The 14,157-nt window shown below is 45.2% G+C and overlaps 2 protein-coding genes across 2 annotated transcripts in view; one reads left to right on the top strand and one right to left on the bottom strand.

Annotated features, from left to right (window-relative positions):
- DNAH3 (dynein axonemal heavy chain 3) overlaps positions 1-4,629 on the bottom strand; it is a gene marked incomplete at its 5' end in the record, with an annotated part of 77,721 nt that extends 73,092 nt beyond the window's left edge. The window contains 3 exons of the mRNA XM_081965497.1: positions 361-586; positions 3,071-3,172; positions 4,597-4,629. Coding sequence (XP_081821623.1) covers positions 361-586; positions 3,071-3,172; positions 4,597-4,629 — 361 coding nt within the window. The remainder of the gene's footprint in view (positions 1-360; positions 587-3,070; positions 3,173-4,596) is intronic.
- Positions 4,630-12,603: 7,974 nt separating this feature from the next.
- LOC309398865 (melanin-concentrating hormone receptor 1-like) overlaps positions 12,604-14,157 on the top strand; it is an 8,195-nt gene continuing 6,641 nt past the window's right edge. The window contains exon 1 of the mRNA XM_081966120.1: positions 12,604-12,737. The gene's annotated coding sequence lies outside the window, so the exon portion shown is untranslated. The remainder of the gene's footprint in view (positions 12,738-14,157) is intronic.

The following is a 14,157-nucleotide window of genomic DNA, read 5'->3' as shown; positions in this document are numbered from 1 at the left end:
TCTGCACGATAATTGGAACGCTGACATTATCCCAATTCTGGAAGTTACCTAGGATTCCCATCCAGTTGAAAGTTCATGATCTTGTCCCCACACCCACTAATCCATCACATGGTCCAATCTTCTTCTTCCTCGCTGGTTCCGGTCAGGTGCCAAGGTGCGGAGACAAAGAATAACCTCGAGCTTCTAGAAAGCTGGCTGACAACTGCCATCGGTCAGAAATGGGGTAGGGTCTCCTGCTTGGGCAAGGGGGTTGGACTAGACAACCTGCAAGGTCCCTTCCAACTCTGTTAAGCCCCGGCCTGGATGTCGGAGAGCCTCTAATAGACATGGATCTGTACTTTATTGGAGCTCGGAGGATACGTGGACATTCGGCTTTCTGTTTGGTGCAGCCAGAAGCCTTCCTGATTCGGACAGGGGAAGCTAGCTTCTGCAGATCCTTCATCTTCAGGTCGCGCGCTGCCAATGTGTAGTTGTTGGCAATGGAGTTGCTCGGGGTGCGGAAGTGACACTGCTCCTTCAAGGGCACCGCCAGCATCCAAGACGCTCGCTGCATTAGCGTGGGGTAGTGACTGCTCTCCTGGATGATCTAAACCCAGAACGAGGGGAAGAAAAGAAGAGAGACATGCCGTCATAGAAGCGGATTGGGACACAGGACATGCAGCTAGTCCTCAACTTACGACCAGAATCGAGCCCCAAATTTCCACTGCTAAGCAAAGCCATCCCGAAGGTGCTTTTTATTTTTATTTTTCAAAAGGCAACTGGACTTTCTTGGGTTTTTTTTTTCCTCCCTTGAAAACGTTTCGCTTCTCATCCAAGAAGCTTCTTCCATTCGGATGCACAACTCACTGAACAACCGCCTGGCTTAGCCACGGAAATTCCAGTCCCCGCTGTGGTTTTAACTCAAGGACTGCCTATGTATGTGTTGTAGCTGAGAAAACATATTTAGTTAGTTAGTTAGTTTGTCACTCACGTACAAGATAACAGGAATAAGAATAAACATGAATAAGAACACAGGAAATGAGTAAAATTAAACGGGGACAGAAGGACAGGGATGGTAGGCACGCTGGTACGCTTATGCATGCCCCCTTTACGGACTTCTTAGGAATGGGGTGAGGTCCACGGTAGACAGTTTAAGGTTGAAGCTGTGGGGGGTTTGAGGATGTAACAACGGAGTCAGGTAGAGCATTCCGGGCGTTGACCACTCTGTGGCTGAAGTCATATTTTCTGCAATCGAGTTTGGAGCGGTTAACTTTGAGTTTGCATCTATTTTGCCTGTGCATTTTTGCGGTTGAAGCCGAAGTACTCATTGATAGGTAGGATGTTGTAGCCAGACAATTTTATGTACTACGCTTAGGTCAGATTATAGGTGGCATAGTTCTAGGTTCTCCAAGCCCAAAATTTCAAGGCTGGTGGAATTAGGCTATAAAAATTCTTACAGCCTAATTTTTTTTCCCTCTTAATAAAGTCATGCTAATCTGGGAGAACCACACCTGGGTGGAAGATCAGTTGTTTCCTGGCATAGACATGGCAAAATATCCCAGATGGAAGTGGAGAAACAGGTTCCATGACTGGCAAATGACCGGCAAACTCCTTGCAACACTGCAATCCCATCCTTCAAGTGAAGCCGCCCATAGGATTTTGCATATCTTAAAGGTAAAGGTTCCCCTCGCACTTATGTGCTAGTCGTTCCCGACTCTAGGGGGCGGTGCTCATCTCTATTTCAAAGCCGAAGAGCCAGCGCTGTCCGGAGACGTCTCTGCGATCCTGTGGCCGGCATGACTCAACACCAAAGGCGCACAGAACGCTGTTCCCTTCCCACCAAAAGTGGTTCCTATTTTTTCTACTTGCATTTTTACATGCTTCCAAACTGCTAGGTTGGCAGAAGCTGGGACAAGTCACAGGAGCTCACTCTGTTACATGACACTAGGGATTCGAACCACCGAAATGCCGAACTTTCTGATCGACAAGCTTAGTGACTTAGCCACTGATAAGCATTACGAAGCAGAAATTGATGAAAATCCTAAATCAGAGGTCCCCAACCCCTGGGCCATGACATGCCAGCAACCGGGCTGCACAAACAAGTGAAACCCCATCTGCAGAATTCAGGCAGCACCCAACATCACACCCCCTCCACTCTGCAGAAAAACCTCTCTCCATGCACTGTTCCCTGTTGCCCAAAAGAGAGTCTGGAGACTAAGACATATGAAGAACGGTTGCAAGAACTGGGTATGTTTAGCTTAATGAAAAGAAGGATCAGGGGAGACATGATAGCAGTCTTCCAATATCTCAGGGGTTGCCCCAAAGAAGAGGGAGTCAAGCTATTCTCCAAGGCACCTGAGGGTAGAACAAGAAGCAATGGGTGGAAACTAATCAAGGAGAGAAGCAACTTAGAACTGAGGAGAAGTTTCCTGACAGTGAGGACAATTAACCAGTGGAACAGAAGTTGCCTCCAGAAATTGTGAATGCCCCAACACTGGAAGTCTTTAAGAAGATGTTGGATAGATATTTGTCTGAAACGGTATAGGGTTTCCTGCCTAGGCAGGGGGTTGGACTAGAAGACCTCCAAGGTCCCTTCCAACTCTGCTATTGTATATATCTGTATAAGAGGTTCTGGGGCTGCTGTCCTAAATTATATGGGAATAATAACACTGTTCGGTCTTCAGGAAATCCTGCGAACACCCTGCAGCCCGCCCCTGTGTATTTCCCATTATAAGTCTGCTTATTCTCTTGTAATCCCTTTCTCTTCAATGAATGTAAATATACACATTGATCCCCTTCTGGATAACCATCCCAGCTCCCAGATGAGCCTGGCAGAGGGGAAATAAACAGAAGGGCAAGATTTGAAACTGGGGAATCTCGACAGTTTTCACCCAGCTCAACCCAGTGCTGCCGGGCTGAGCTGGGAAAAGGAAAGTCACATTTGCTAAATTGCTGATTTCCCACTTAGCAACCGCCTCGGTTAACAACAGCAGCCGGTCCCAGTTGTGGTCGCCAAACAAGGACTACCTGTATTGCTCTCGAGCTGGTTTCCTTTCATAACTGTTTTCTAATAAGAGTGCAAAGGACTCACCTGATACAGTTGAGAGGGATCCGAGACCGGTACTGAAGGCAAAGGTGGCAGCTCAGGTATCTGCTTGGCATGACTCATATTATAGATAGAATCCGTCTGTGACTAAAAAAAAAAAGAAATATGGGAAAAAAGCTTCAAGAAAATGCAGAATGTGTCCCGATAACGACACTGCAGTTCTACCAATCCTGTTTTCAGCCCTGCCATCCTGTATTTAAATTGGCCTGAATAAAAAAACGAGGCTGGGATTTTTAAAAATTAAGAACTGTTTTTAGAAACCGATGGCACAATGGCAATAGAACTTAGACTTATATACCGCTTTACAGTGCTTTTACAGCCCTCTCTAAGCGGTTTACAGAGTCAGCCTCTTGCCCCCAACAATCTGGGTCCTCATTTTACCCACCTCGGAAGGATGGAAGGCTGAGTCAATCTTGAGCCGGTCAGGATCGAACTGCTGGCAGTGGACAGAGTTAACTATAGTAATAGCACTTAGACTTATATACCGCTTTACAGTGCTTTTACAGCCCTCTCTAAGCGGCTTACAGAGTCAGTCTATTGCCTCCAATAATCTGGGTCCTCATTTTACGCACCTTGGAAGGATGGAAGGCTGAGTCAACCTTGAGCTTGGTGAGATTCGAACTGCCCAAATTGTAGGCAGCCAGCAGGCAACAGAAGTAGCCTGCAGTACTGCACTCTAACCACTGCGCCACCAAGGCGCACGGAACGCTGTTCCCTTCCCACCAAAGATGGTTCCCATTTTTCTACTTGCATTTTTACATGCTTTTGAACTGCTAGGTTGGCAGTAGCTGGGACAAGTAATGGGAGCTCACTCTGTTATGTGGCGCTATGGATTTGAACAGCCAAACTGCCGACCTTCCTGATCGACAAGTTCAGCGTCTTAGCCACTCAGCCACTCTTAGTGCCATATTATTTAAAGGTAAGAAATAACATAATTACTTTGGTTAGGGCTTAGCATGTTTCTAAGCATAATTTTATGATTTGTAAACAGAGGGCATTACTTTCCCCCCAATAAACTACAGTTAATGACTTAATGCAACTAAGCTAGGAGCTCTCTGGATAGCCCAGGCAAAAGATTCATTACTATTTTTCTCCATCCACCAGATGTGGTGATCAAGCTGGGAATTTTGCAAACTTTTATCCAACACATCTGAAGACACCAGATTAAAAGAGGTTTTGTCCAACATCTGCAATGGGATTGCTATATTATTTTTCTCCAAAACTTCAACATCGCAGTATTACAATATTCTTATGCAGTTGTCAAATCCTTTCCCTTTTAAATATAGCAGTTGGACACATACCTCAAACAAAGCCAGTGTTTGACCATGGATTGAGAACAAAGCTGAAACTCACTAGCTTTAACCTAAGTCTGTATTACATATTAAGGGTTAAAAGCCACGATTGCTGTCATCATACAAGACAAGAAGCCTAAATCACAGGAACAAGATTATGTTTTCAGGGCATAATAAACAAACCGAGCCTATGTTTTCATAAGAGTTATTCACACCTACCCTCAAAATTTTGGTAATCTCCTTTGGATTCATGATGAATATTTCTTAGGATGTCCTGCTCTTCTTCCAAAATATCAATTAGATCAATAATCTTTGCAAAAATAAATCCTTATCCTGGCTTTAAACATCTAGAAGAATCACACCAATTGATAGTCAAAACAAACCCATGAGACTACAATCCATTTTTTTCTAATATTCCTTCATTAGGACACCCACTGAATGAATCTTCAAACATCCCTCCAAATGTAGGCTAGGTAGAAAGACAGTTATCTCAACTTTAGGACCTAGGAAGTGATCCACACTCATTCCAAAAAAGAGGCAGAGGAGAGCAGAGCAGAGGAAGAGAGACAGAGAGAGGGAGGAAGGGGAGGGGAGGAAAGGAAGAGAGAGAGATGGAGGGGAGGGGAGGAAGAGAGACAGGGAAGGAGGAAGAGGAATGGAGGAAAGGGAGAGAGAGAGAGAGACTCAGGGGAGGAAGGGGAGGGAAGGAAAGGAAGGAGGAAGGGGAGGGGAGGAAAGGAAGATAGAGAGACAGAGGGAGGGAGGGAGAGGAAAGGAAGACAGACAGACAGAGAGAGGGAGGGGAGGAGAGGGGAGGAGAGAAAGACAGCAAGAGGGAGTGAAAGAAAAAAGAAAGGAAGAAAGAAGGAAGGAAAGAAAGAGAAAGAAAGAGAAAGAAAGAAAGAAGGAAAGAGAGAGAGAGAGAGAGAGAGAGAGAGAGAGAGAGAGAGAGAGAGAGAGAGATGGAAATCAAAGTCAGGCACTTTCAGGGCAAACCAAGCCAAGTTTCTTTGGCCTCTTTTCAACCTCACTCAGGACTAGGAAGGGGCGAGGGCCGTCTGCCGCTCCAGGGAGCCGTCCCAGTCACCTGTTTCCGTGCTTGCTGGAGAGGCAGAGCTCAGAAAGAACTTCTGCTCCCTGACATTCTCTCCCCCTTCTCGCTTGGGGTAACCGAGGGGACCGCATTGCTGTCACTAAGCAACCAGACTCCGCTCTTCCGACAGCTCCCCCCCCTCCTACTCCACCCACTTGGCTGCCATGCCATGCCATTCCTGCCAGCCTAAACCTTCAGCAGCAGCTCCTCCTGCGAAAGGAAAAGCAGTTTGTTTAACAAGCAAACACTGTTTTGATATGGTAAGATGGACGGGGTACTTAAGGTAGAACGAGGGCGGGGGAATGGGACAGCAATGGAGAGAGAGGGTGGCAAAGATCTTCGAGGGAGAAAAAGGACATAGTACTTGGATAGTTTTCATTTATTTTAGTACAATCGCTTGCAAGAAACCAATATTTGCCATTGTAACTTCCACTGTTTTTTTTACTCCCCCCTTTTATTGGCTGTACACTTTAGTATTGTTAATTATCATTATATTCTATTGTTTGGCAAGTAAGCTTTTGTCCCAGGGACAAATTCCTTCTGTGTCTAACCAGGCTCAAACCAAATACATATAGAATAAGTGTAGTACAGGTAGTACAGTTCGTTTAGTGACTGTTTGAAATGACAACTGAGCTGAAAAAAAAGTGACTTAGGACCGCTTTTCACACTTAATGACCATTGCAGCGTCCCCATGAGCAAAATTCAGGTGCTTGTGGTCGTAAGTCAAGGACTACCTGTATTTAAATGTATCTTTCATGTGAGCCCAGCCGCGGTTCCTCTTCTTGACTTGTATCTAGGACCCTCGGGGGTGGCTTAACAAACAGGAAGTTGCATCAAGAGGAGTGCTCTTCTCGTTTCAAATTAAATCAGGAAATAATTAAAATGAGAAAATGTCTCCTTAGCTCTAGGTTGCTTCTCTCCTTGCTTAGTTTCCACCCATTGCTTCTTGTCCTGCGGTCAGGTGCTTTGGAGAATAGCTTGATCCCCCCCCCCTTCTTTGAGGCAGCCCCTCAAATATCGGAACAAGGCTATCATGTCACCTCTGGTCCTTCTTTTTGTCCTTTAGTACTTCCCAATCCCATCCCTAAACCTTTTTTTGGAATCCAACTGCGGCTCAGAAGTTTTCACATCTAGGTTGTCTTTAATCTCCAAGGCTGAAGGATGGCTCTTTGTTTGCCAGCTGCTAAGTCCTGTACAGATGCCCTTTCTGAAATATAATCAAGCTTGAAAAGTCATCGGACTCAGAATAACAGAGTTGGAAGAGACCTTGGAGGTCTTCTAGTCCAACCCCTTGCTTAGGCAAGAAATCCTATACCATTTCAGACAAAGGGTTATCCAATCTCTTCTTAAAAACTTCCAGTGTTGGAGCATTTACAACTTCTGGAGGCTAATTGTTCCACTGGTTAATTGTTCTGTATATTGTATATAACCTGTATACTGCAGAAGTCAAAAAGAGGGCTGTGAAAATATTTACAGACCCCCTCGCATCCTGAACATAAATTGTTTCAACTCCTACCCTCAAAACGACGCTATAGGGCATTGCACACCAAGACAACTAGACACAAGAGGTTTATCTCGAACGCCATCACTCTGCTAATCAAATTTCAAATCAAATTTTATTTGATTAGCCGCAACCCTCTCCCGAAGGACTCGGGGCGGCGTACAGTCAAAAAGATAAAATACACATAGGACACACATACATACGAAAAAACAAGGACAATTACATTTGTGCATGGAGGCTAAACAAATAATTCCCTCGCCACCGTCAAACCATTCACTAAGGCTGCTTTACTATTTCTATTAGTCTTCTCATCGTTCCTATCACCCATCTCCCCCCACTTATGACTGCATGTCTGTAACTTTGTTGCTTGTATCCTTATGATTTATATTGATATTGTTTCCTGATTGCTTATTTGTACCCTATGACTATCATTAAGTGTTGTACCTTATGATTCGTGACAAATGTATCTTGTCTTTTTATTTACACTGAGAGCATCTGCACCAAAGACAAATTCCTTGTGTGTCTAATCACACTTGGCCAATAAAGAATTCTATTCTATTCTATTCAACTATCAGGAAATTTCTCCTTAGTTCCAAGTTGCTTCTCTCCTTGATTAGTTTCCACCCATTGCTTCTTGTTCTACCCTCGGGTGCCTTGGAGAATAGCTTGATTCCCTCTTCTTTGTGGCAACCCCTGTGATATTGGAAGACTGCTATCATGTCTCCCCTAGTCCTTCTTTTCATTCAACTAGACATACCAGCAACCATTCTTTATATGTTTTAGCCTCCAGTCCCGTCATCATCTTTGTTGCTCTTCTCTGCACTCTTTCTAGTCTCCACATCTTTTTGTAATATGGTGACCAAAGCTTATTTTTATTAATTTAAAATGTAATTAATTAAATTAATTAATTAATTATATTAAGTTAATTCATTCAATTAATTCAATTTAATTAATTTAATTATTTACTTATTTAATTATTTTATTTATTTAATCAATTTATTTAATTCATTTAATTGATTTTAACTTGTTTACTTAATCCGTTTAATCTATTTATTTAACTGATTTATTTAAATTGTCTATTTAATTTATTTAATCCATTTCATTTATTCAATCTATTTAATTTATTGAATCCATTTATTTATTTATTTCATTTATTTATTTCATTTATTTATTTGATTTAAGTTATTTATTGATTGAATCCATTTATTTATTTATTTATTTATTTATTTATTTCATTTATTTATTTGATTTAAGTTATTTATTGATTGGATCCATTTAATTTTATTTATTTCATTTATTTATTTCATTTATTTATTTGATTTACGTTATTTATTTATTAAATCAATTTAATTTATTTATTTATTCAATTTATTTATTTATTTCATTTATTTATTTGATTTAAGTTTATTGATTGAATCCATTTAATTTATCAAGGATAAAATAAAATAAAAGGCCCACAGCATCGGGGGCGACCACGGGAGTCGGTCAACTACCGTCCTCTCTCCCTTTTCTGCGTGGCGGCTTCGTAGCTTCGCCCTGCAAGGGAGGAGCCGGGCTCCTTTCCGGAGAGGCCGAGCCTCCTCCTGCCGGCATGAAGGCCAGGAGAGCGCATTCGGAAAGGGCGACTGACTGACCGACGGGAGGGCGGCCGGGTGAGGCGAAGGGGAAGGCGGCCCCGGAGCGCCCTGCAGGGCCGAGCGAGAGGCGAGGCGGCGGCGCTGCTCTCGGCCTCTTTGGGGCGGCCCGGCGGAGGTACGTGAGGCCGAGGGAGCGAAGCAAGCCCAGCCCGCTTCCTCGCCTTTCCCTCCGGGGAGGAGGAGGAGGCAGAGAGGCCGCTCCGCAGGCCGAGCAGGCGGAGGTCCGGCTCGGGCTTTGGGAGGGGATGTTCAACAGGGCAGCCGGCCTCGCCGCGGCCCTTCAGGGGCTGCTGAGGGTCAGGCAGAGATCCGACAGGACAGAGTCCTCCCTCCCTCCCCCATGTTAATGGTCAGGCGGAGGTTCAACAGGGCAGGGCTTTTCCTCAGAGAGCCTTTCAGGGGCTGCTGAGGCTGAGGGTCAGGCAGAAGTCTGACAGGACAGAGTCCTCCCCATTGCCTTTGCTGAGGCTGCAGGGCCAGGCGGAGGTTCAACAGGACAGAATTTTTCCTCTCTTGCTCCTCAGGGGCTGCTGAGGCTGGAGGGCCAGGCTGAGGTTCAACAGGACAGAATTTTTCCTCTCTTGCTCCTCAGGGGCTGCTGAGGCTGGAGGGCCAGGCGGAGGTTCAACAGGACAGAATTTTTCCTCTCTTGCTCCTCAGGGGCTGCTGAGGATGGAGGGCCAGGCGGAGGTTCAACAGGACAGAATTTTTCCTCTCTTGCTCCTCAGGGGCTGCTGAGGATGGAGGGCCAGGCAAAAGTCTGACAGGACAGTCCTCCCGCTCCCCATTGCCCCTGCTGAGGGTCAGGCAGAGGTTCAACAGGGCAGGGCTTTTCCTTAGAGTGCCTTTCAGGTTGAGGCTGGAGGATCAGGCAGAAATTTGCCAGGAAATTATTTCCCCCCTGCTGCTTCTGCCCAGGCTGGTGGAGGATTAGGCGGAGATCCAACAGGACATTTTCCCCCTGCTGCCCCTGTTCAGGGTGGAGGGTAAGGCAGAGGTTCAACAGGACAGGGGTTTCCCTCACACTGCCAGGTCCTGCTGAGGCTGAAAGATCAGGCAGAGGTTCACTGGGAAATACCCCCCCCCCCTGCTTGTTCCTCAGGTCCTGCTTAGCCTGGATGGTTAGGCAGAGGTTCAACTGGACCGCTTTTTCCTCACATTTCTCCCCCCTCCCACCCCAGCCCTGCTGAGGCTGGAGAGTCAGGCAGAGGTTCCACGGGACAGTCTGATTTTGAAGACCAACTAGCTGCTTTGGCATGCAATCTTGCAACTGGGGAGTTATAGAAGACAGGCGGGCAGACATTCAACAGGGCATCTACTATCCAGCGCGGGAGTGGACAGTTTGGATATTTGTTTCTGGATAGGAAAGATCTCCGAGCAATTCCTTCATCATTTCATGTGGAAAGGATGTGGTTTTTTTTTTAAAAAATATACTTTTGTTTGCTTTCCTCTTTCAGAAGTTTATACATGGTGGAAACATTGTAAAGCTGTAGTAAACAGACAGCCTTGAGTTTGTCAGTTCTACTAGGAATTGCAACTATGTGGAATCTGCTGTAATAAGAGGACAAGGGGGGGAAAAATGAAGTTATCCGTTTCTAAAAATGTACATTTCCTAGCAAAATAGGGACCATAAAGGTTATAATTCAAGAATGTTTGCATACGGGTAGTCCTTGATTTACAACCAACAGTTGAGACCCCAAATTTACGTTGCTGAGTGAGACAGTTAAATGAGTTTTGCCTCATTTTACGACCTTTCTTGCCACAGTTGTTAAGTGAGTCACTGCAGTTGTTAAGTTAGTAGCACAATGGTTAAGTCAGGGGTGTCCAAACTTGGGAACTTTAAGACTTGTGGACTTCAACTCCCAGAATTCCCCAGCCAGCATGGCTGGCTGGGGAATTCTGGGAGTTGAAATCCACAAGTCTTAAAGTTGCCAAGTTTGGACACCCCTGGGTTAAGTGAATCTGGCTTCCCCATTGTCAGAAGGTCGCAAAAGGAGAATCACATGACCCCGGGACACTGCAACCGTCATAAACGTGAGCCAGTAACCAACATCTGAATTTTGATCACCTGACTATGAATTTATAAGTATGGGAAAAATGACATAAATTGCTTTTTTCAGTGCCATTGTAACTTCAAACGGCCACTAAACGAATAGTTGCAAGGGAAGGATTACCTGTAGTAGATTTTCCCTCTCTACAAACTACTATGCGGTCTGCTTTACATTTGGGGATCTGACCAAACGCAGCAGTCAAAATATTCCTTTCTTTTTTTTTCATCCTCTTTCTAGGATTTAGGATTTGAAAAGGCACGGATTGGTTTTTAAGCTTGAAAACGTCACCATGTCCAAAGAGGTGAAGGAACTCCAGAAACGGTGGCTGGCGATGTTGGATACGGTACATAGCAACTCACATGTGAGTTACGGAGGACTTTAGGGGGCATCTTCCTTCTGTTTAGGGAGAAAGGCGCGCTGAGCTAAGAGCAGGTATAAATAAAAATTGGTTCGGGAAGGAGAAGTATCCTCTCTTACACGCCTTTTTTCCAGTACGGTTGGGTTATGGTAGTGCAAAGATCAGCCAATTGGGAGAATGTAACAGATCGTGTTTAAATAATTGCGTTTAATAATAATAATTGTGTTTAAATATCACTGACTAGGTCAGTGATAGCTAATATTTTTGTCGTCGTGTTGCTGAAAGCACATGACATTGCACCCATAATTTGCACATGTTTGGCAAACTATATCAATAAAATAAGTAAATATTAAGTGAGTTTCGCTCCATTTTCTTGCCATCGTTCTTAAGCCAGGGGTGTCCAAACTTGGGAACTTTAAGACTTGTGGACTTCAACTCCCAGAATTCCCCAGCTTGCCAAACATGTACAAGTTAACAGATATAAGTATAAACGTGGATATTAACAAAGGAAATGAGGACGAATAAATGGGGACAGAAGGACAGGGACGGTAGGCAACACTGGTGCCCTTATGCATGCCCCCTTTATGGACCTCTTAGGAATGGGGTGAAGTCCAGACAGTTTGAGGTTGAAGCTGTGGGGGGTTTGAGGATGTAACAACGGAGTCAGGTAGAGCATTCCAGGCGTTGACCACTCTGCGGCTGAAGTCGTATTTTCTGCAATCGAGTTTGGAGCGGTTAACTTTGAGTTTGTACCTGTTGTGTGTATCTCTTGTATTATTGCGGTTGAAGCTGAAGTAGAAGTAGAAGCTGAAGAATATCTGCCTTACTTAGCAACACAAATTTTGGGGCTCAATTGTGGCCGTAGGCTGAGGACTTACCTGTATATTAAGCTCGCCTTAATTCAATGATTTCCTCTTGAAATAGCTTCGCTTCCCAGAATAAATCCCCCACATCTTCAAAAAACGTTTCCCTTTTGTTCCATCTCTATCCCAGGTGGTTGCTTTTATGAACTCCAGAGTTGGCCAGTATTTAGATGATCACCCTTTCGTCGCCCTCTCCCTGATGGTATTTATTGCGGCCTCGGCCGTCCCCATCGCGTTTTTCCTGTTTTTTGTCGTCGCTACCACGGTCCTGGCGTGCATCGGAGTGATCGTCATGGAAGGTATTCACGCCTTTGGGGAAATGGGTTCAGATGACGATGACGCGCCTCTCTGGAGACAGCTGCAGCCTTTGAAAGGAATTTAGAGCTTTCAACGTGCTCGTCATTCAAGGCTACCCAATGACAATAAATAAAGTTAAAACTTGCTTGAAGTTTAAAGGCAGGAGGCCTGTTTCCTTGGCAACAGTGCAGAAGTAATTCTTCGTTGCCTCCTTACAGGATTTTATTCACTCTCCCTAGTTAGTCTACTACCCTAAGATACCTTAGGGGCCTCCCGGACAAGAACTAACCAGAGCCTTAAGTTTCCCGAGCTGTCCTAGATCAGCCATAAATTTGCTAGTTGCTGCCATCTATTGACAACGATGCAATAAAGAGAATCCCCTGGAGAAACCATAAGGCTAATTGCCTCTCCTTCCTCCTAGGTTTCGTAATATCCTTAGGTGGCGTCACCTTGCTTTGCATTCTCGGTGGATTGGGCATGCTGTCGCTGCTGGTTTCCGGAATGCTGAGCATTTGTTACCTGTCTCTCACAGCTCTGCTCAGCTACTGGCCCGTTCAAGAGTAAGTACCTCCGGTCTGATAATAAATTATAGTCCACATATTGTTCCAGAGCAGCCACAAACCATAGGATTATGTAGGGAGACGAACCGGCAGAGCTTGGAGGTGGAGTCAAGAGAGGACATAGCCTAGAATCCTTATGCGTCCACCAATGCTCCAAGCCCAGCCCCCTCCCCCTTGAATTCTGTTAACTCTTATCAAGCCTCAATTTAATGTTGACCATTACTGGACTGGATTCTTGTCCTAGGCTTGAGCAATAAATCCTCTGAACTGGAACTTACATGAGGTCCTGATTCTTCACGCCTGGCAGGGCGGCCCACATTTGCTGGCTTGACTACCCTTCAAACGGGAGTCATGCAAATGTTTTGCAGGAAATCTAGTTCCAACAGATTGGCGGAGCTCCCGCATTGTGCTACGGTTTGCTTTAACTGTAGGTTGGGAATAAGCTGTAACGAATGGCCCAGCTCATGCCTAAAGTTAAATTCCGAATTATAGTTCAAAAGCCTCAGAAACCAGCTTCCCTCTAAGGCAGGGTGTCAGATTCAAGGCCCGTGGGCCGAAATCCAGCCCACGGGGGTGCTTGGATTCTGGCCGGCGCATCTGGAAGCAGAAAAGGACCGGCCCGCGGTGCCTCTGCCAGCTAAAACAGAGCTCCGTTTTCGCTGGCAGAGGGCTAGCAAAACAAAAACAAAGCAAAAGGAGAAATGTTTCCCCTCTTGCATTTGAGCCTGGAAGAAGGGACCGGAAAGGAGAAAGGGAAAGAGGAAAGAAAGAAAAAGAAGGAAGAGAGCAAAGAAGGAAGAGGAAAGGAAGGAAGGTTATAATGAGAGTGAGGGAGGGTCTGAGGGAAGTCCTGCCTTAGCACTTGGGCACCACAGGTGCCCCCGACACAAGTGATGTTCAGCTGGCCACGCCCTTTCCCCCCCCAGGTCAAACACAACCTTAAGGCGGCCCTCAATGAAATCGAGTTTGACACCCCTGCTCTAAGGCATGTTAGTGTTCTCCTTGTCTTTGTAGAGTTCACAGACCAGGTTTTATAATAAATTTCTCTTGCGCTTCCAACCAGACGTGACTCATTTGACAAACCACCATCGCACAAGCCAGCTTGGCACCATTTCATACCCCAGTCACTGGCCTGGCAGGGTAAATTGAAGGAAAAATAAAGTGCACTTTGTGATTCATTTATTCCCCTCCAGGCTGCATCCAGTCCCTGAGCTATCAGCGGCAGCAACGGCCCACTTTTCCAAGATTTTGAAGAGTCACAATCGGTATTTTAAAATAGCCTATTTTATTCCTTTCTCTAGGCTATTTCACACTTAAGATGTAATTGCCGAATGGGCTCCATTCTCCCCACAGACCAATATCGGCTCTCATTTGCGGCCATTCACAATCCCACACATCCACAACCTCAAAAATTATTTTT

This window comes from Natrix helvetica, assembly GCF_964273705.1.
Source record: "Natrix helvetica genome assembly, chromosome: 13".
NCBI lineage: Eukaryota > Metazoa > Chordata > Lepidosauria > Squamata > Natricidae > Natrix > Natrix helvetica.
The sequence above is the reverse complement of the archived record's forward strand: the minus strand, read 5'-3'. Positions and strand labels throughout refer to the sequence as shown.